Source organism: Ambystoma mexicanum, chromosome 1p (assembly GCF_040938575.1).
Source record: "Ambystoma mexicanum isolate Mex_15411 chromosome 1p, UKY_AmexF1_1, whole genome shotgun sequence".
Lineage (NCBI taxonomy): Eukaryota > Metazoa > Chordata > Amphibia > Caudata > Ambystomatidae > Ambystoma > Ambystoma mexicanum.
The window spans coordinates 198355385-198378600 of record NC_090921.1 but is presented as its reverse complement, the minus strand read 5'-3'; the positions used below and the strand labels follow the sequence as shown (position 1 = coordinate 198378600).

Here is a 23216-nt window from a genome sequence, read left to right as displayed (position 1 = left end):
CCCTAAAGGTTCTTCACTACATACACCCAAGCAACCAAGACAATCCCCGCCATCTCAACAGACCACATCCTGAGATGGACAGAATTCATGACCATGACACTGCAACATTCTCATAGCCACATAGACTACCTCCTACAAGGACAATGTCCATGCAGCTTCCACCTAGAAACATATCAGAGTTAACACAAGCATTCCCCTGTACCACATTTTCAGCATGTCTCGGATCCTCCATCTGCTAATGAAGTCCATCCACGACTCTGGCATTCTAGCATACCACACTCCCATTTCCCAAGATCCAACTACATTAGACAAATGATTGAGAAGACCACCTTCCTTCAAATGGACAAAAGGATTCTTCATAAAAACTCCTTAAAAAAACTCCTTCAATACTACTTATTCAATTCCTGAGCCAGGTGAAGAACCTAGTCTACTCTCAAATACACCCCTCATCATTGATCAAGGGGAGTTCTGCTCCTGCTTGACTTCTCCACTGCATTCAAAATGTTTTACAACTAAACATATAACAACACCATGCCCTCCTGCATGGGATTCATTAATTCACTCTTTCAGTGTCATCAACATCATCTCAAACAGATAGGAACTAATATATATGCAAGTATATTTGCATGTATGCATGTTATGTGAAGCAGGTATGGTATAACAATTAAGGACACAGACACAGAGGTACAAGTTTTGACACCTTCATTAAGTTTGACTGGGGTGGGAGACTTCCTATCTGGCCCTAATTCTATAGTGGGAGTAGTCTCAACCATCAACGTAAAATGGTCCAAATCAGTAAGTCAAACAAAGGAAAAGTATATGCTATAAACCTATATTTGCCCTCATTTTTCACATTTACGAATTGTGGGAAAATGAATGAAAATAAAGAGTGTATCAAAGGAATGTAAGAATGGCAATGAAAACGCTTCCCTCGCTTCCCCAAGTCCTGTTCATAGGGGTTCTTACAAAGTTCTTTCAAGGTTGGTAGTATGTACAGTTCAAAGATTTCCCATACATCTGTCAGGCTTCCATCGCCTACATCAATGTCAGTTCAATATGCATCACAGTTCTCTTCAGTGGATTCTTTCGGGCTTCCCTCAACTAGCTTCACAGTTCTCAAACAAGCAGATATTCACAAAGTTTCTTCTTAGTTACTTTCCTTCAAACACTTAAACATGACTGAAACACTTTACATCCAAACAGCAGCCCCTTCACTGAGCTCGGGGAGAATACCCTCCCCCAATCTTTGTGCTTCTCTTTAACAATGTTCCCCAGCAGAGAATGTTGCAACCACATAGTATTATCACCCAAATGCGTGACCACTCTGATAATCGGGATGATTTCTCAATGTCCATTCCTCTTGCACTTGGTTATGCAGAATGGGCCCTTGCCACTGTGTTCCTTATTTCATAAACATATCAGTTCACTTTCACATACGCCTTTTAGGATTTCAGCACGCTCTCTTTCCCTCGTGCCTTTTCCTTCAATGGCTTTCAATACATTTTGCTTTAATTTTTCACTGTTCTGTTATTTTTCAAGAAGCATTTAACAATGTGCCTTAACACAAAGCACTGCTCCGTTACTTTGTTTCTCATTGACTCCATCACCGGCTAAATACATTCAAGCTTTCACTTCAATGTCTTTATCTTTCAATGCATAGCCTTGCGTGTAACACTGTAGGTTTCCACAATTGCCGGTATCACAAACCAGGCTCTCCCTTTCTTTGAACCCACCAGCTGTGATTGTTTTTGCGTGTCCTTCATTTTTCAGCTCGTCGAGGTCAGGGTCTAGTCCACCTGGCTCACAGAAACTCCTGAACGGCTTCGCATCCCTGGGGAGAACACAAGTGGTTTGCTGGCTCATTTAGGAAACGGAGTAGCCAGCCACTTGGCTCCCTACTCTGAACTCTTCTGGCTTTATGGAGACATGGCTCCCTCACCACGTGTTCTCCTGACTCAACCCTCAGCCTGTCAGCATCTCAGCATCCCGTTCTCCCTTGCCTGGTTCTCGGTACCTCTCTCTCAGCTGCTCCTCTGTCTTGCCATCCAGCTTGCCTTCTTTCTTTGCCCCAGTCTCTCCCCCGTGTCTTTCTGTGCTCCACATTTTATAGTTTGGAAAATGGTTCATTAGTTTCAGGTGTCTGTGAATGTGACTGTGTGCCTGACCCTGCCTGGCCTTATTAGTGTGACAAGGACAGAACATGTTACTAGTGGTAATCTTCTTAGTCTCAGTCATCCTCTTCCTAGTCTCAGAAGTTGGGCTGATAACGAAAGGAGGGGAGTTATAGAAGTTGTAGTATGCCATAAAGGTAGAGGGAATATGGGGTAAATAACTGTCAGGAAATGGGGGATATAATGTCTCACCTACCGGTGTCTCCTTCCCACTCCACGAGGACCCCCTACCCAGATGATCTTCGAGTGTTTGTCCACGCCCAGGGTTGGGATCCAATAGTGATGGCCCTTCCAGGCAACCTGCATAATGTATCCCCCGGGACTGAGTTCTGAAACATCATCAGGTTTTTCACAGTATTCATGTATGCATAGATGTTATCTAACACACACCTTACTACAAAAGAATGATGCAGAGTACAACAAAGATGAGGAGAGCAGGCTGTGGGGATGTAGTTGGAGGGAGGAGACATGCTATCAGGGTGTCAATGAGCAATATGATGTTTCTTGTAGTGAAGGATTTTCATCCGGCAAAAATTTGAAAGTCTTTTATTTATTTGTATTCATAATATACAATATGCAGGTAATTAAATCTCAGAAAGGGTGGTCCGCTAAGAAGACCCCATTTCATCAGACTTCATGCCAAAAGCATAGCATACACCTGTGTCCTGCTGCATCAGTATCCTGATCAGCAGTGCCTGCTCACTGGTGACTCCCAGCAGGCTCAGATGTCCTAGGTGCCTTGTCTGACAGTCGGGGGGACAACTAAGTCACTTCAGCAGAGGCTGCATTTATAATCAGCACCAACTCCAGCTGTTCTGAGATACAGGATTCACAGGGCACACCTTAAACAGAGGAAGAAGCCTAACGCCAGGTGGTTGCATACCAAAAGCCATTTGATGCTATGGGTCTTAGAAGGGGGCAAGGTGTGTGTAGCCAGAGGGAGCCGGATTCCCACATCTTGCTTTTCTCTGTACCTCTTCTTGCTTCCTCTCTCCTACACTTCCTTTAGCAGAAAGCATTTTGGACATGATTCAACTGAAAGTGCCCAAAGACCACGTGTTACAAGCAAATGGATTGGAGCCCTTAGGCAGGTTTACTTTCCTCCAATCATGGGGCCCTTTTCCATATGAAAAACAAGGGACAACATGGTTTTCCGAAAACACCCTAGGTTTCACCCTTATTAGTGATAATCAGTTCAATGTGGTCTGACAGATGTGTGATTGAATCTTGATGGCCTGTTTACAACACACCCAGCAAAGTTATGGTGGGTTTACAAAGGATTGAAAAGAACGTTTCACCTGAAATATAAAAAAAGCCATACATGCCACAGCGCCACCCAGTAGCCATGACTAGAAGTTCACCTCCATTGCAGAGCCACACGAGCAATGGCTTGTGGATATGCAAACAGATTTGCCATGACCAGGATATCAAATTCTTTCTGAAAGTCATATAGTCGGTGGTCACACGAAGATACTTAAGCATAGCGTTCCAAGCTGACACTGCGGCTCCTGAGAATGTGCTCTTCATGGAGAAGGTTCAATTGAATTGTGCAACTTCCATAGAGATACTCAATTCTTGAGACCTCTTGAGCCTCCTGAAAGGTATAATTTTCAACTCAGGTAACTAGGAGTTGATCAATGAATTACCCTGTATAAAATGCATAGGTAATTCTTGTCTCCAACTGTAGCCACTGTAAACTGAATTGTATCTATTTTATATGATCAAAGTCAGGCAGCAGTGTTTAAAAATGCTTTCAACTGAGCAAAAGAGAAATGGGGACACTTGTCACAGTAGCGTTACTGTGATCTATACAAAATACAACAAGGGAGTACAGAAATGGCTAACTCAGACAAAAAGGTTTTAGAGCCGGCAAATCAAAGAGATGGAAGTTTGATGATTGATATGTGGTGGCAAAGTAAGTTCAGAGTCCAGCAAAAATCGAGTTTATTTCGCGAACTGGACATAAGAAGAACCTGTGACTTAGATCGATTAATGTTTAGGAAATGTGCCACAATCCACATTTCTTGCTCAGCTACGCATTATCCAATACAAGACATATATCTTTCTCCAATGCGATTCTAAGATATAATTGAGTATCATCGGTGTACTGATGCACGTACATAGCACATTTCACAATCAATTTGCCCATATGCTCCATATAGAGGTTAAATAGCAAAGGTGCAATGATTTCGCCCTGCAGAACTCCATAAGGGGTGCTGCGAGGTTCAGAGTCATTTAGACCCAGTACCATCATCTGCTGTCTGGCATTCAGAAAGGATCTGAACCATTGCAACACCAGACCTCTGATTCCCATCCACTGCTCTAAAGTGTCAAGTAGGATGTTATGATCAATATTATAAAATGCAGCACACAGGTCCAATAGGAGAATCATACAAGAACCACTGACGTCCAAGATCTTGTACACATCATCCCGAATGTCTAGGGTTGCAGTTTCTTTAGTGCATTCTAAACGAAAGTACGACTGGAGCGCGGCTAAGAGGTTCTGATTGCAAATCTACTAGGTTAGTTGATCCACTAGTATTTTCCTAATGAATTTGCCTTAAAACCGGAAGGAGGAAACAGGTCATCGCTCCAACAATCAGATTTACTTTTTAACAAAGGAGTCACATGGCTGACTTTCAGAGAATCTGGGAAGTAGCCCGACTCATGAGACAGATGATCCAGGTGTTTATGGTACAGAATAAAGATCGAGAAATATTCTTTGATCTCAGATGCTGGGCATATGTCATCATGGAAAATTGTGTCTCTGGTTTTGACATCAGAGTCTTGAGTTTGACATCATCTTGAATTATAAAAAATATCCCAGCAACAATTTGCTTTACAGCTAACGCCACATGGTTTCGAGGATAGTTTGGGAATTTCATTCTTAATAATTTGAATGTTCTCTGAAATGAACGAAGCACCCTTTTCACAATCTTCAATGGGGGTACTAGATTGTATCATTGGAAGGCGATATTACATTACTTTCTCCGGGGCTAATTATGCTTTTGGTTGATTTTCTGCTGATTCAATAGCCAGATTGTAATAAGAATCTTTGCGATCAACGTCTCATACGTGCATATTCTCATCGGAACACATTTAACTGATTTAGGTTCTCAGCAGAGTGGGTGACTAGCCACCTCCATTCAACAAGACGGAGTGATTGCTTTTTTGCATTTGAAGTCTCTGAGAGCCAGGGGACCGAAGGTCTTGTCCACAAACCGTTCTGCTGGATTGGAGTAATCTCATCAAAACAGCTCTTCAGATCATCATTAAACCTCTTGAGCACATCATCAATCGAAGTCCATCAATCCTGACATAAAGAATCTTTATCTCCTGCTGGATGATAATGCACATACACATGTAAAGGCGTCAAAGCACTGAGAGATAGTTTCAATGCAATGCACTCGAACGAGGGCGTTGTCTCAATATTCATTTGGGAACATTTTAGGGAATGTCGAACAATCATGGCAACTGCACCGCCAAGATCTCTCTCTCTATCTTTGCGGAGTAGCCTATATGCGTGTGGGACTAAAACATCCAAAATGTGTTGTGAATGTCCCTGGAGCCAAGATTCAGTAATGCATGTACAGTCAGCTTGATGCTTTGCGATGGGCTCTACAATTAATTGCAACAGCATTTGCCAACATTAGTAGGCATTTAAATTGGTATGCATTGGTGACGTGTTAAAGTCCATTTAAGGGCAGCAAGGACACTTTTCTAAAATTAGGGAGATTTCGCGCAAAAACATAGCTATGAATTGCAAGGCGAGAGGGAAAAATGTGTACCGGAATAAGTTGTGACTTAATCTGGGTGTTACATAACACATCCATTCTATCAGCCATCGAAGTTGTGAACCCTTCAACTACTAGGGCTAACTCCCAAGTATCCGTTTCTAGGACCATAACAATCAAGCCAAGGGGGTGAGCAGGATTAAGTTCAGTCGGTGAAACGTAAAGAGCAACAGGATTTACCGCAGTAGAGCTCCCTGCTCGCAAACACCGCAAGAACACAAATAAACATTCTTGAGGGGTGTATTGCGTATGTGCGGCTGTTCTATGCACCGGTGCAAGAGATGACGGGTCAGGAGTACCATGGGAAATGTTGCAGAGAAAACCGGCAGAACAGTTTATACATCAAGTACAAGGGCAGTTTTAACTAAGTTAGTCAGCAGTTCATTTGCTCCTAACAAACTTAAAACAGTTCCAACGGAATTCAGTGGGAAACAATTAAAACAATGGAAGATGCGGAGGGCGGTAAACAATTGAATCAAGCAATCCTATACCAGAAAAAGGTTTCACTCCACAGAGATGAACACATAATGAATGTACAATCTGGTGGCACTACAAGCAATGCTTTGTAATTGTACATGTTAATGTTGCTTCTGTGGCCAATGTGGCGATGCCCTGAGGCCGGTTGACGATTGACTGGATCCATTGAAGCTGCTTCCTCATTTGTTGTCTCTGTAACAAATTATTAGACAGGACAAACAAGGACTTTATTTTACAGTTTTCCTCTGCTTGATGCCAGGTCTGGCCCTCAACCTGAGGAAAGGCGCTTTTGATGAATGTGTGATCTTTCAGGTGATCGAGTTGGGGGAAAAGCCCATGTTCCCAAAACCTCAAAGTGCTGCAAGAGGCCGGCTTCATCTTATCCAACATCATTACTGATCCAGCATCCCACCTGGAGCCAAGGGAACTGCACCAGGACTGAAACCCCCTGGTGCTCAGAACTAACTTCTGCTTCAGTCGGAACCTACTGCCGGACACCAACCTTGAAGAACATTCTTAAAATGGAGGTGCCCTCGTGCTGATGCACCCATTGTGGTAGCTTGCCCCACAAGTGACTGAGGAGAATGCAAGCTTCCTGAGAAATATCCTGACTGGAGTCAGCTTTAACCTTTCACTGTACCAAGACATTCGAGAATGTTAGAGAAACCACCTGCCCGACTATCATATATGTTTTTGGGACACTCAAGTCAGCCAAACAGATTGTATTCGCTTTGCACTGTTAAAATCACTCATAGTACAAATATTACATACAATAATTATAACACAGTAGCCTATCAATAAATGCAAATGCTTCATACAAATACTTTAAAAAGGTAAAAATAATTGGGTTTAAACCAAGTACCATAACAGTTCCCCTGCTATCAGAAACTACACATAGTGCCACCCCAAGGTTTGTTCACAAATAATACAATATCAAACATAAAATTCTCATCTTCTGAGCACATAATTAAAAACATGGCCTCCACACAAGTCCTAATGTCATATTTTAGGAAGTGTGGCCTTAACCGTCTGCTTCTTGGCCCTATATTAAATGCGCATACCATTGAAAAATGTATATGGTTTCCAGTTCTTCCCAGCCCACACGCGCACCTTTTCTCCAAATCTAACCATTGTGTTCTGGCGTGCGCTGGTAGCCCATTTAGCCTGATCATTAGGATAGTTCTTCTGCACTCATGAGAGTTAAGCTTTATAACAGAATGTTGCGGGGTCAGCACCGCAGAACATTCCCGATACATGTTCAAAGAGGAACATTTTGAGATTCGCTTCTGGGTGTTAATCCATTCATCCTGGTGCAGACGCTTCCAAATTAACCTTCTCCGTTGCCCTTTGGTCATTGTGCTCAAATACTCCATGTTGCTCATCCCCCATTTGTCCAATAGGTTTGCTCCCACCGAGAGCCATTGGAATGTACCCTGCACCGGGCAGTTTAGCATTTCCGCTAGCATTCCAATGAGGAACACGCAACACAACCCCATGCCTGTACCAGCACCGTTTTAAGGATGTGGTTCCAGAATGCACAGGTGGGGAGTGGGCATTTTTCACAGGGAAGGAGACCTGCAAAGAGTTCATGAAGAAGTCAACAAACAGAAAAGTGTTTTAGTTTCTAAGAGAGAAGTGGGACAAATGTGACCTACTTCCACTATAAACAAAGTACAATCAAATGTACGTGTGGGCATATCTGGGACTTATAAAGCAGATACCTATCTGCCAAGCCATTGGGCGCTGTACATAAGGGACAACACAGGTTTATAGGTAGGATAGGAACAAACAACATCTGCTTGCCATCTATGTATTCATGTATTCACATTTGTAAAGCGCTCAGCAGCCCTTAGGCATTGTGGCACTGATTCAGAACATTGGAGCTTGGTTACATAGTACATACATGGGGAAATGAATGCAGTACATACTTAGTTACAGATACGTGGAAATTAGAGAATATTATAGAAGACAGAGAGGAGGCAGGAACAGGTGGGAGGTTAGTTGAATAGGGTGGTTTTTTTTTAAAGCTTTCCTGAATGCTGAGAGTGAGGGTTCCGCTCTGAGTGAGTTAGGTAGTGTGTTCCATAGTTCAGGTGCAATATGGGGGAAACCAATGCCCCCGGCTTTGGCCCTTTTTCTGGAAGGGATGCAAAGTTTGTTGGCATGCCAGGTTCTTTTCGGGCGAGTGGAAACATCTCTAGAAATAGTGTTGGAGAGGTAGGGTGGAGCATTGAGTGTAAGACACTTGTGTGTGAGTGTGAGGGTCTTGAACGTGATCCGATCTTTCACGTGATCCGATCTTTCACGTGATCCGATCTTTCACGTGATCCAATCTTTCAGTTATGAGGCAGAATGAAGCACAGCAATGTCTGGCAGAGAACAGAAGCAGTCATGGTGCAAAGGGAATACAATAAAAGAATGCATCACACATTCCCTGTTTTACACTTTCCCTGTTGTGCTTACAAATATGTTGCATTATTTGCTGTCCCATCCACACCTACGAAAATCATTATTGCTGATACCAGACGCAGGCACGAGAGTGGCCTTTGATGGGAGCCAGGCCAAAAACACGTATAACTTGCAAGCACAAATGGCATTGATAGTGTATTTCTCGGGGCATCCGTGTCATCACTCCCTCGTTTGTCTTCTCCAGCTGCTGCACTACATCAAGGGCATTCACTTTCAGGATGAAGTTGAATCGCGTCCCTATTTTGATGATGTTGGTAATCCCGTGGCTCGGTACGACATCGTACAGTGGCAGCTGGGGGCAAATGGAGCGATTGAGCATAAGACCGTGGGCCACTATGAATCCAGCCCCCCTGCAGGAAACAGCCTCCACATCAACAGCTCTGCTCTCCAGTGGACAGGGCATATGAAGGTAAGCGAGGCCCTCAGCGCATCAAACAAGATATCACACATAGGTCTTTCCCAGCGATCTTCTCATATATGTATCCTCAATACTCCACTAATATATCAGTACACTCTCACAAGCTACAATACAGGTCCATATGCATACCTCATTTTGAATCAGTACTTGACATACCAGGAAGAGGTAAGGTAGAAGATGGCTTCTCTCCACATGTTCCACAAACAGGCTGCCTGGCGAATCTGTGTTTCTATTGTCGCAGACTGTTGGGCTCTTTATTAGCTTGAAGGCTGTCTTAATGGCATTGCTCATTTCCCCTTTATGAACCAGCTACATGCATGATGGTGGCGTCTCGTTTTGCTTGAAAAGCTCATGTATTCAAAGGCTACTCTGGAAGTGAGTCCCAGTGGTTCTAGGTTAAAAGTTTGAAAACAAAAGGCTCGAATGCCTTTTGTTTGACAGTAAAATGACCGAAAAAAAGGGTCATTTTTAATTTGGTTATGGGAGGGTTCCCCCCACAACCGCCCGTTTTCTTTTTATAAAAAAAGTGTTTTAGATATGCTAAACTTAAAAATATTAAAAATAAATACATTTTAAAAAATGTCGATCCTTTTTTTCGGTCATTTTACCTTCGATCAAAAGGTCATTCGACCCTTTGCATTCGGACATCTGACCGGACACCAGTCCCCAGTACATGTTCATGTAGGTAAATGAAGAACATCTGCTCTACTCTACCTACCACTTTTACATGTGTGAAGCTATCCTCCTTTTTCTGCTCCGGCCTGCCCCTGCCTCTTGGAATGCTACGAGAGGCTGCCTATAAGACCGTCTCATGGCCTCCTATGAACTGCACAGAGTCAGGAATCAAGAAGGAAAGTGTCAATCAATTCCCTCCCTGATTTCTGTTTTCAGGTATGGTGCTAGAGGAGAGGTGCAGACCAGATCCAAGGGACCGGCCTGAAGGAGAGTATGTCTGAATATGATTATGCATGGATACGAATATGCATGTGTGTGTGTGCATGCATGTGTGTGTGTGTGTATATCCGCACAGAGGAGGGATGTCGGGTAATGGGGGTTATGAAAGGGCAACAGGACTGTGGTTGGGGCACTGAGAGTCCCTTTGTGGAAGCACTTGAGCACATTTATCGATATTGGGTCAGAACTATGACACTGAGTACCACACATTGCAGAACATATGCACTGAGACCAGTGAGTGTCAGCAATGGTGGCTTTGAGAGTGACACTGGACCAGAACCTGAACGCAAAGTGTGATATTTCAGCAGAATATAGGCAATGAGAGCCCTAATGAGGAACAACAGTAGAACAGAGAGCAACATTGGGGTGGAATTGTGTTAATGTTGGGCACATGTGGCATGACAACGGAACTGAGTGCAACATGGGGCAGAGCGGCGTGCAACATTGTTGCAGATACCGACACTGGCAGACTGGCACAGAGCTGTGAAATTGACGGGACACATAAGCACAACATAGGCACAGAGAACAATGTAAGGCAGAGTGGGGGCATAAAGAACAATGTAAGGCAGAGCTGAGGCACGGAGAACAATGTAAGGCAGAGCTGAAGCACAGAGAACAATGTAAGGCAGAGCTGAGGCACAGAGAACAATGTAAGGCAGAGCTGAGGCACAGAAAACAATGTAAGGCAGTGCTGAGGCACAGAGAACAATGTAAGGCAGAGCTGAGGCACAGAGAACAGTGTAAGGCAGAGCTGAGGCACAGAAAACAATGTAAGGCAGAGCTGAGGCACAGAGAACAGTGTAAGGCAGAGCTGAGGCACGGAGAACAATGTAAGGCAGAGCTGAGGCACAGAGAATTTAATTTGGGCAGTGATAGTCAAAACAAATAAATTATTTGGAAGAAGAATCATTTCCAGTTATTAGGTTGATCAATGCAATAAGATTATATTTGATAAAAGTGTTTCAGTTGCTCTGATCTGCAATGTTTGCTTAAATGCCGTCACAACCCCTCATATGATAGTGCACAAGAGAAAAGAATGAAGTGCTTATCAAGCTGCGCACATATAAAAAACTAGAAAATACCCAACTGACTACGTTTACAAGTAATGCCCTGTCTGCACATCCACAGTTCTCTCTCATTTACTATAGCAAGAAATGCCCTCACGTGCTAGAGTTTCAGCATGCCTTCCTTTAAGAGGTTTTAGGAATCCGAAAAGTTCTTGGAATTCACATTTCTTCTCATGTAAGCTTGATGTACGTATTACAAGTGCACACTCAGCAGACAGTGCAGTATGTTTAGCCTGAGCAATGCTAGATACATAAGAGGTGCTGGAACCTGGTTCCCCCCTCAGATCTGTATAGGATTGACCTCATTCATTTTTTAGCAGCATTCTAACACAGCGCACAGTGTCTCTGAAATTAAATATACCTCCAAATGTGCTAAGCATAACGGCAGCAGATTTGCAATCTTTTTAATAAAGATGGCATATTGTCCGTGCTTGACCATGCATGCCCGATATACTTCTTTTTGTTGTTGTATTTTGCATTATAAGATGTGACTCTTCACATGTATTAAAATACACACGCATATATACATTGATTTACATCATTAGTACATCGATCATAACTACAGATAACCAAATATAAAGCCATACCTAAATACTATACACACAATGATATGTTCTTTAAAAGACCAGCACGAGGCCACAGATATTGTTCATTAACTGCGTTCATTGTAAGCAGACGATCATTTTGAGCAGAGCGTTTTCACAACTCAGTGTCTTCTGTGTCATTATTCCAGAAAAGAATACATGTCCCGCCCTTTTTCCTCTCTAGCACTAACCCTTGCTACTCTCAAAATGAACTTCGACCTTAATCTCTCCTCTCTTTTCCTAGGCAACCCTACACACCCTCTTCCATTAGCTCCAGCGATGTCCTTGCTCTTTCCCAATGGAATACAGTCCCCTTCTATATCAAACCTCCACTGCCATCCACTTTGCAATACTACACTGAAGCTCCACCTCCAAAGACTAGAAAAAACACCTTCCCAACCACCCCCCCTTCGCCCCTTCCATGTCCACCTTGTATTTAGGACCTTGCACATATCCAGTTTCCAAGGTCCACTGTCTGTCATGCATCTTGTCCTGCTCGTAGTTTATTTATCTTGTGTTCCCTAACATAAACTGGTTGGTTACTCATTATTATTCCTTCTATTGTAGGTTTACAGAATTACTCCGAAAACTGTTTCTGTCATTCAAGCACCTTGATACTTTGGAAAATCCAAAACAATACAATACTATTTCTTTACTAAATCTTCTATGTTTTATAATTGCAGCATCAGTCGAGTTAGGGCACCCATGCAAATATCCCAAGTTGGTCAGATGTCGCCAATGTTCCTTTAGAAAATAAAATAATGTTCAAGCTGAGATTAGACATCATTATTTCCTAATATGAATGGTTAGATGGGGGAGAGGGGGTGATTAGTCTTCTGGCCTGCTGACATTTGAAATATAGCCCATGATACTTTCTACACTTTGGGTCAATTGTGTGGAAACGTGTTTCCCTGTTGTGTAGGAGTGAGGGATCAAAACAACCTCATATGCTTGCGTCATATATAGCAGTTGAAACATATGGTGCCTTGTTTATACAATTAAAGAACTTGAGTGGTAGGACCCCTATTCTTTAACAATGCATCATTTTCCTGGGCTGACAAGCTCTCGGGTTATATAATGTTCACATTCCATTTTAGGCTATCAGAGAATGTGACTCCTAGGTAATAATGACTGTTAAGTCATTCTCACCTTAGCCTCCACTGCGGGCAGCGGTGCAAATGGCCCCTGCAGGCCCGCTGATGAAACACTCTGCCAGACACCTCCCCTGATTCCAATACAAAAAGTGTCAGGTCTGATTACCGATTCTGTGAAGGTTCAATCAAATCTGTACACTAAGGATGAACTTCTCACCCTGGCGCCCGACGGCACCGCCCTACCTTTAAACCTAAGTGTATCACGGAACACAGCCTCTTCGGGGGTGCTTGGGAGAGTCGGGTTACAACCTGGATGGGGCTGCTGATAAACGGGTGCTCCACTGTTCCACATCGAGAACATATTTTGATGTTCTATCTGACACAAGCCCGACCTGTTGTGCCTCACTGAAACCTGGTTCAATGACTACTCTAAAGCATCTGGACTGCCCTCACTCTATAGTTGTGGGTGGGGTTGAGCTTATCTATGTGGCAGGCCTCGAGTTCACTGTCATCCCTGTTACTCAGGTCTCTCCCTACGAACATTTACTTGCACGCGTACAGGTTTCATCTAACTGGAATGTTTTTGTCCTACTTGCATAGCGACCCCCTTCTATCCTTTCTCAAGAGTACTTGCACAGTCTTCTTCAGGTGATTGCTGACCTCACACTGTCCACTAAAAACCTTGTGGTGTTAGGTGATTTTAATGTGCATGTGATTGACAGGGATGACCCGCAGGCACTTAATTTTACTTCAGCCCTTGGCGGCCTGCATCTACTGGTACATGACCACCTGCCTACACACGAAAGGCAACACGCTTGACCTTATCTTCTCAGCAGAAGAGTTATGGCGCACATTTAAACCTATCCCGGTTTTCTGGTCTGATCACTATGTGCTTCCTTTCGTGTTCTGCTCTCCCTCGCTGCATATGCTTGCATGCCAAGTTCAAGCTTGTCAGCGCTTCTGGGCAAAAATCACCCCAGCGCAAGTTGCTGTCTGTCTCAAAGTCAACATATATAATCTCATAGGCCTAAATGGTGTTTCTATGGACCCTTAAACTGCTCTCATTACTGTAATGACCATTACGGCTGATAAACTGGTTGGCCCCTATGAAATTGGGTCTCTGCTGCTCACAGCCCTCAGCTTTGTGGTTTATTCCCAAACTCTGGCTCCTCGAGCAGACTTCCTGAAGGGCTGAACGTAAGTGGCATATTACCCTGATGACTAGTGCTGACTTTAGACAAGTTCTTCATGAATATCAGAAAGCCATTAAACTGGCCCAATCCCTTTACTTTGCCAATCGCATCACCTCAGCAACCTGCTCTTCGCAGGAACTGTTCAAAATAGCTAACAAATTGTCCTTGCCTCCAGGTCATAGGATTGATCCTGCCTGCTTGCAAGCAGTGTGTGATCAAGTTAGTGTTTTTTTCCATAAGATCATTAATATTAGGTATTCCATTGGAGAGACCAGTACGGACAGTCTTTCGACTGTGTCCCCTGTTATCTGTGGCTCTGAGTGCTTCCTCCAATAACCACCTTTCTTTTTGAACCTGTTACAGATGAGATTGTGATTAAAGCCATGAACTAACTAAAATCGGTGTCCTCTGGAGACCCATGGCCTCTCCACCTGGTTTAAGCTGTGGCTGTAGAATGTGCCCCCCTGTTCACGGCTGCCTTAGAGAATTCCTTTACAAAGTGTACTTTTCTGGGTCCACATAAACATGCCATCGTTTCTCCCAGATTGAAAAGCCTCTATTTAACCCGGCACTTACGGACAACTACCACCCTATTTCTTTGTTGCCTGTACTTTTGTAGCTTATGGAAATCATTGTCGCCCGCAGCTTTCTCAATTCCAGGAAACTGTCACCTTCACTCCTTCCAAGCAGGTCTTAGGCCACAAATGGGAACTGAGTCAGTTATGACCTCGGTTCTCGATAACCTGGCATTGATGCAAGACCGAGCGGGAGGACGAAGTGCTTATTCTCCTTGACCTCTCAACGGCTTTTGATACATTCAACCATTCCATCTTGGTCGAACGACTGGAACAGATTGGGGTGTCAGGTGCTCCTTTGGCCTGGTTCATCTCCTTCTATCAGAACGCCAGCAGACAGTCTCTCTATTACCATTCGTCTCCCCTGCCACCTTGGTCTCTTGTGGTGTCCCTCATGGGTCTTCTCTTTCTCCTCTTCTTTTTAATCCTTATCTTGCACCCCCTTGCTGATCTTGTCTCCTACGGTATTCGCTTCTATACTATAGCTGATTTTCCACCTGCAACCCCAGCCTTGGATTCTCCCTCTTAGTTTAGGGAGTGCTTTGCGAGGATAGTGACCTGGATGGTGGAAAACTGGCTAAAACTGTATGGCGGGAAGACTGAGGGCTGTGGGCTGGCACAACTGACCCCCTGCACCTCTGGAACTCTGACTTCTGGCTAGATTCTTTTGGCCCTCTCCTGATCACCAGTGCTTCCCTCAGGATCGTTAAGGCACAGATTGCATTGGTTTGTAATGTTGGATTCTTGAGGTTAAAAATATTGAGAAACGTTTGCCCTTTCTTCCTCAGGCATACCCACCGAGGCTTACCCACCAAATGTAGACCCTCCTCTACACCCCACACCCCACCTCGCAAATTGGACCTCACTTATCATCCCTCCACTACCATTCTCTGCCATCTAACACACACAATGCAGCTAATCTGCATGCATTCCATTCATACACCATGCTTCCCTTCATCTTCTTTCCTTCCTCTTGCACCTCCCTACAATCACCTCTGACTGCATACCAGTCTTTTGTAATGCCTCCCTGCTCCACTCACCACTCTAAACTCTCACTGTAGTATATTGTTTTTGTGCTCATGGGGCACAATGAACCTATTTGAGAAAGTGAGTGTCAGCCTGAGAAAGAAACATTGGACCTGTCTGCAAGAGGCCAGTGGTGGGAGTGCAGGATTGGATGTCATTTTGCCTTGTAAGGACTCCTCTCGCCTCGCCCTGACTAACTGACTCCCACTGATATCTCGTAACATCTTATACTACACACATTCATCTGCTGCGCATGGACACCACAGACCGAGCCGTTAGCACATCAACACTAACCGACCCATTATTAACCTCTCCTCTTTAGCCCTATCACACTCTCCCACATCAGCACCAGCATTGTAATGTGTCAGATCTTGGGCTCTATCTTTCAGTTTACGTGCTTATCAAGTGTACCCGCCAAACCCATAAAAAGCAAATCGCCACACAAGAATCCAGCTCCTAAGACCTGCACACATCAATACCACAGGTTTCACACCTGTCTCTCCTACTATCCCACTAATGATCCCTCTTACAGGGTCGTGAGCAGTAAGGCTCACAAAAGTGACAAAATCACAATACAGGGCGACTTTATATTTCACCCCTGTCCTCTCTGCCATCTCTGAAAGCAATGTTTTACATAGAACTCAAACTTTCCCATCTCCAGGGCTACCATGTCATCCTACTTTTTCCTAAATACCCATTGTACCCAGCGCACCCTATTATCTCCCCACCATCAAACCTTGCACCTTATCTTTGATCACGCTTGCCTACTCAATCAGGCCCCCGCCCATTCTCTACCTCACCCTTCCATCCCCTGCCTACCATCCAACCTGCATTGTTCACATCCCATACCCCACATCTCACCTTCCCTGAATATATCCCTGTTCCCCAACTCTACCAGTGCCTTCACCTCCTCACAAACCCCTTACCTGCGTTCTAATCTCTGCCACCACTCATGCCACTTTAACCTTTCATCCACCTCTACCACTACATCCACTCTGTCCGCCCTCACTACTTCCCCCACTCTTCTGCAGACCGACCCACTCTATATTGTCCCCACACCATTATCTCTCTAATCTCCCCCCTGCGATTTAGCATCCACCATACCCACGCATCTCTCACTCGTCTATCCCTCTCACCCATCTGCCACAGTCCCAAATACTTGACCAATTCTAGAATGTCTCACCCAGTTTCCAATGCCACTTCCTAGGAAGGCTCAAATCATCCAGACCCTGCACCTACTAAAATCCATTACAAACATTAAATGAACTAAAATGAGGGTTATTCACCGTCTGAAAATGCCCATAGTATACCCTAGCTCACTCTACCGATGAACTTGAGAACCAAGTAGCATTGTTCTACCCCCAGGTTTTGGCAGCTGTGATAATGTACACAGCGCTTAAAGGGACAGGTCTACTGTTCTACTGGTGCAAACAAAGTATATTGACAGAGCTGCACACCATTATATTGTTACACCACTTAGCAACATCCATCAAACAACCATCCCACTCGGCCCACACCAAAATACGTTAACACTTGTAGCTTCTTCCCTCCTTATCCTTTGAATAGTGCACTCAAGGACAGATGCAGATCTGCCACCCATGGTTCAATAATCACAACATCCTTCCCCTCTGCCTGTATTGCACTTAAGTGCTGAATGATAAAGTGCTCATAAATGTTGTTAACTTTTTAATATACTGATGGCTGAACATGGCATGAGCCCCCCGATGACCAGCTTTCCATGAATAGCACAGCGCACATTTAAAGCCTCATTACAAGTTTGGCGGTAGATCAGTGGTACCAAACTACCGTCAAAATCAATTACGTCTATGCTATTTGGTCTTAGGGACATACTGCTGAAATGCAAATGATGGCATGGTGGTCCCCATTAAAATAAAATAAGTCCCCATTTTTGGAGTCCATTTGACTCCATGAGGATTTTGGCGGAACTACCACCAGGCAATGGTAAATCTATTGAAATTTGATGGAAGGGTGGCGGATTCGCCTCCAGCTTTTTGCTGGAGGTAAATCCTACACCCCATCACCAAACCTGTAGTATGGTGGTTCAGGAATGCAGCAGTAATGCGTCGGTAATGGAAATACTGGCCCATTACCACCATTTATTCTCACACAGCCGTACTTGTAATGCGGCCCTTAGTATTGTCCTTTATTCAAGTACCAGATTCTTCTCGTCACTCATCAATGGGTTTTCAATGTTTGTCTGCTCATCTATTGGTTTAACTGTTTCTCTGCTGCAGTGTCGTTGCCTCTTGCCTGCATGTGGATGGTTATACCACCAATCTATCCCTTATGTAATCCTGCTTTTTACTATATATATCTGATCCTGTCCTTTCCAACATTTGATTGATGACTTCCGAGTCCAGAAAAATGTCATCAATGTTACATTGAGAGGCAGACTTCTCGGCCCTGTTGGGACTTGAAAGAAGAACCTTGCCAAGCTAAGGGAAAGGCTGTAAGACCTTGATAGACAATCTACTCTGCACTATTTGGGTCTAATGATTGTTTGTGCCCTCCCTGATTCACACATGTGAAATGAATAAAAACAGACACTCCCTGGGCAGGGAATAAGGCACAAAAGAGCAGGCTGTGAGAGTTCAAGGAAAAGTTTATCTAGATTTCTGAGAGCGCTCTGACCACATCAAGGTTACAACAAATTTATATAGTAAATCTACATCTTTAACATATGATGCTACGTTGGACCTGGATTGGTCAGCCGTGGCGGTGTCTTAGGTGTGGGCATCATCTCTTCCTCCGGGTTGATTTCTTGGTTGGCAGGAGGATTGACGTCAGACATTTGTGCTCCGGATGGGTGAAGTACAGGTCGCTGTGAAACACGGTGGTCACTATCTAAGCTAAGAAAATACATTTTGAGTAATACATGCACTAAATAATAGTTGATCAAAAGACTCTCAGTAGAGTATCATGTCGTTATACAAATCACTCAAGAGGTTATGTCATCTACACATTTGGGTTATACAGGTCACAGGTTTATGGGCCTTGCCCACTATAATACTGTCATTGAACTATAGGGTTAGTCTCACAAGAATTTCAGGTATGTGGCACTTGTTAGTATTGGGCACGATATACTGCACAGGGGTCTAATGTTAGTTGGGGGTCTGTTGGGTGGGCTTCATTGCATGGTTGGCAGTCTGGCACATGAAAGGGATGTCTTGCAAGGACACAGGGTTAGAATGGCAATAAGTTTCAATTGGCAAGGGTAAGAGGGCAATGGCACATTTGTGGAGATGGACGAGTTCTGTACTTGGCTCATATTGGTTCACATGCAGGACAGTGATCTCAGAGGAAAAGGGATGTGTTACATTTATTATTTGTTGCCAGCAGCTCCGGCCTCAGCATGAGAATGGAGCTGCAGAGTTTTCCAGTTGGAGTGGGCACGAGGGTTGGGGCCATGTGCTCCGAGCTACTGCAGCAGGCAAAAGGGAGAGATGCATTTTGTACTATCGCAGTGAGGCCTGGTTACCAAGATGGAGTCGAAAGGGGGTACGCAAAATGGATGCCCTGTGTCCTGCTCAGTGGTCCCATCTACGCGTATTTAACCAAAAGTTAGCATTGCATAAGGGCGAGGGGCGTACCCACCACTATAGGCACTTGGTCCATGTTTTGTACTGAGAAGTGATGGTGGAGAGGGGCCCATTGGCCCCACGCTCCCACACATGATACAAAGGAAAGATTAGAAAATGCCTTATTCTCTTACAGTGACATCATGTCCAAGGACTGTCTTCTATATTCAACTGGCGTGAAATCATAATAGTACGATGCCACTTTCAGAAGAAACATTTATGTTTTTCTATGACAGCCATGCACAGCAAGATGCTCAAATGGATCGACTTAATTGATTTCTTAAATCTACTATTGGGTTTCTTTGCAGATTCCGGTCTCTGTGTGCAACCCGAGCTGTTCCCCTGGATTTAGAAAAGCTGCTAAAGAGGGACAGCCCACCTGCTGCTTCATGTGTATCCCATGTCCTCAGGGGGAGATAACCAATCAAACAGGTAAATGGATCAGCTGCCTCGAAATATGTCTGACATGACAACTTACATCATTCAGATTGCTGTAACGTGGTGTTTGGTCTCTTCCTTCAGACTCTGTGCAGTGCTCCAAGTGCCCGTGGGATTACTGGTCTAATTGGAAACATAACAAATGTATTCTGAAGCCTCTTGAATTCCTTTCATATGAAGATCCTTTAGGTGCCATCTTGGCAGGCATCAGCATCTTCCTATCCTCAGTGCCAGCTGCCATCTTGGGACTCTTCATCCATTCAAAAGGAACACCCATTGTCAAAGCCAACAACCGCTCTCTTAGCTACCTGCTGCTTCTCTCCCTGAACTTGTGCTTTCTTTGCTCATTGGCTTTCATTGGTTATCCTACTCCAGAGAAATGCCTTCTGCGCCAGGCGTCCTTTGGAATTACGTTTTCTCTTTGCATTTCTTGCATTTTGGCTAAAACCATTATGGTGGTCTTAGCCTTCAATGCCACCAAACCCAATAGTGCCATAAGGAGATGGATTGGACCTAAATTGTCCTACGTGGTAATCGGTGTCTGCACTCTCAAACAGGTTGTTTTGTGTGGCTCATGGTTGATTATCTCTCCCCCTTTCTTAGAATATAACATTAATACTCAACCAGGAATCATAATAGTTCAATGTAACGAGGGTTCCTCTGTTGCGTTCTGGTGTATGTTGGGATATCTTGGACTTTTGGCTTCCATCTGTTTCCTTGTGGCCTTCATGGCAAGGAGACTGCCTGACAGCTTCAACGAGGCCAAGTTCATCACATTCAGCATGCTCGCCTTCCTCAGCGTATGGCTCGCCTTTTTTCCAGCCTATCTGAGCACTAAAGGAAAGTACATGGTGGCCATGGAGATTTTCGCAATGCTGTCTTCTAGTGCTGCCTTGGTTTCATGTATCTTTTTCCCAAAGTGTTTCATCATCCTGCTGAGACCGGAAATTAACTCAAAGGATTATCTCATGGGGAGGAATTCAGGTCAGCAAAGCAAGAGTATAGAAAATAGATAGACGTCCTTTCTTTCTTATACAACATTACTTTCTGGATACGTTTTAAAAATATAGATCATATGACCAAGGTTATTTGGAATGGATTCTCATCTTGAAGGCAGCAAACACATCTAATAGTAACATGATCAGAGATGTGCGCACTGTCCCAAATGAAATGTTTCATATCTGCTTTTTTCCCTCATTTATATTCATTGGATCATTTTGTAAACTTTAGCAGAATTTGACACAATATTGTTTCAAAATGAACAGCCCTAGTTACCTGGGCAACATAACAACTCATTTAATTAGGCTGGAACCTCTTTGGACACCATGTAGCATAACGCCATGTACCATATTTGTTCTTGTAACATTGGAAAAGGTTTCAGCTCATATCCTATGTTTCAGTTTTATAAACATTGTCAAAATAACCTTTTGTAAACACTGATTCAGAAGCAAGATTTTATGACTGCTAATAACCCATAATTTACACAGGGCTCATTTTGCATGGGTTGTTAATCTCATGGGAAAAGACCATGACCAGCCCGGGGTCTACTCTGTGGGCTTCTATGAAAGGAATCCAGGGAGTTACAGGGTTCCCAAGCCTTTTCCACATATATCAATGAACAAGTGATAATGCTGCCTGGCATATTTCTGCATTGTCGCCAGCAGTACCATGCCTCTTTATGGCTTCCTGCCTGCTTTTGACCAGGGCCCACATCAACATGAGATACAGGCTCGGATGGGACGTGGGAGAGGGGGTTCTGCATGGAGGGCATAACCACGTAGGGTGAAGTCTATGCTTCATGCCCTCACTCCATGAGAGCAAACGGTTACACAATGGCACGCAGGGAAACACACATCTGAAGAGCTTGTCTCTACTTGTTTCTTTTTTTAATTTCTTTTTTTTTTACCATTCATAACATTTTGTACATCATATAAAATGAGATTCAAATTAGTGACCACATGATTTGATTTTGCAGGGTTACAAGCGACTCCATTTTAGAATGAGCCACAGTTTAAGAATCCAGTACAGCACCAAAATGAAACTATATGTACTCATTGGACAGGAGAGAAAACGTCAGAATCCTACGATTCGTTTATACTCATGTACATCTTCATGCAGGTCATTTCTTTTTCTTTCAAAAACACACTGCCTTGTAACTGTGATTTCAATCTCCAGGACACTGCAGGCAAATACCTGCCCTCAATAGTGATTTTATTTCGACACATTTGATTAGTCCGTAGAAAGATAAAGAGGTCATACATCGAATGTATAGTGAAATTATTGATGTAAAATATTTAGACAACGTGAATAAGTTTTAATTATTTGAAAATATGTGTGTTATTCCTATTTCTGATATCTCGTGTTAAAAGCATATGATGAAAACCTTATAAAGAAATGTTATATAACAGAAAAACGAACAATGACAATTTTAAATTAAATGACATTTTTACATTTCATTTTTCTTTTGAAATTTTCAATGCTTTTAATCTACATTTTCATATTGGGAATATGGTGATACAATCCCATTACGGACTGTGCTTTTGAGTTACAACACTCTATCAAGGTGCACAATTGTGAAGACTTACAATGAGATCTGTTTAGGTTTTGGTACAGAACATGTGACGTGTTTTCCTCCACACTAGTCTTCCTGTGTGAAGGAACCCATCATACCTGGTAATTGTGTTAACACGGTCCCAAAAAGTCCCGAACAGACCCAGAAGAACGGGAGCCCATCCAAACCAGACTTGAATGAAGGGATGGACAAAGTGTGCAGAAAAATATAGCTTTATAGTCATCCAAATAAAGCAGGGGCAGCAAACATTAAAATGTTATGACTCTCGAAATACCAATTAAAACAAAAACAGCCTACATACTACAGATGTGTCAACAGTGATATCATAACTTAATATCAATTTACAAAAACCTACAGGGGACTGGGGGAAGGTTAGTGAGATTGGACACATATGGCTTCTATAGGGGTTACACATTTTCATTGGGTTACACATATTTGATGGTTCCACCTGGATCCACCCCTGTATTGATAAAGGTTAAACTACATCTTCACACCAAGGGGCTGGTCGGCATACTTCTTGATGGGTGGCATGATATTTAGGAGTCTGATAGGTTGGCTCTATGCTATCCAACCTTGGACATGTGGCTGGTTGTCAGCATATGAGCCAGACATAAAGGCCCATGAAACATTCTTCCTTCAATTAAAAGTTACCATCCATCATTCTGTAGCCATGAGGTCAGGCAATCCCTTTTCACTTGGCCTTGTATGGCATCTTCTTTCTATGTGCAGGTGTATTATCTATGTTGGCTTCTAATGAATATTGAGGTTCCTCAATTATGGGTCAT

General features: G+C 43.5%; 1 protein-coding gene across 1 annotated transcript in view; it reads left to right on the top strand.

Moving 5' to 3' along the window:
- LOC138467231 (extracellular calcium-sensing receptor-like) overlaps positions 1-20875 on the top strand; it is a 66163-nt gene extending 45288 nt beyond the window's left edge. The window contains exons 4-6 of the mRNA XM_069607269.1: positions 9096-9320; positions 19730-19853; positions 19944-20875. Coding sequence (XP_069463370.1) covers positions 9096-9320; positions 19730-19853; positions 19944-20875 — 1281 coding nt within the window. The remainder of the gene's footprint in view (positions 1-9095; positions 9321-19729; positions 19854-19943) is intronic.
- Positions 20876-23216: the final 2341 nt, after the last annotated feature.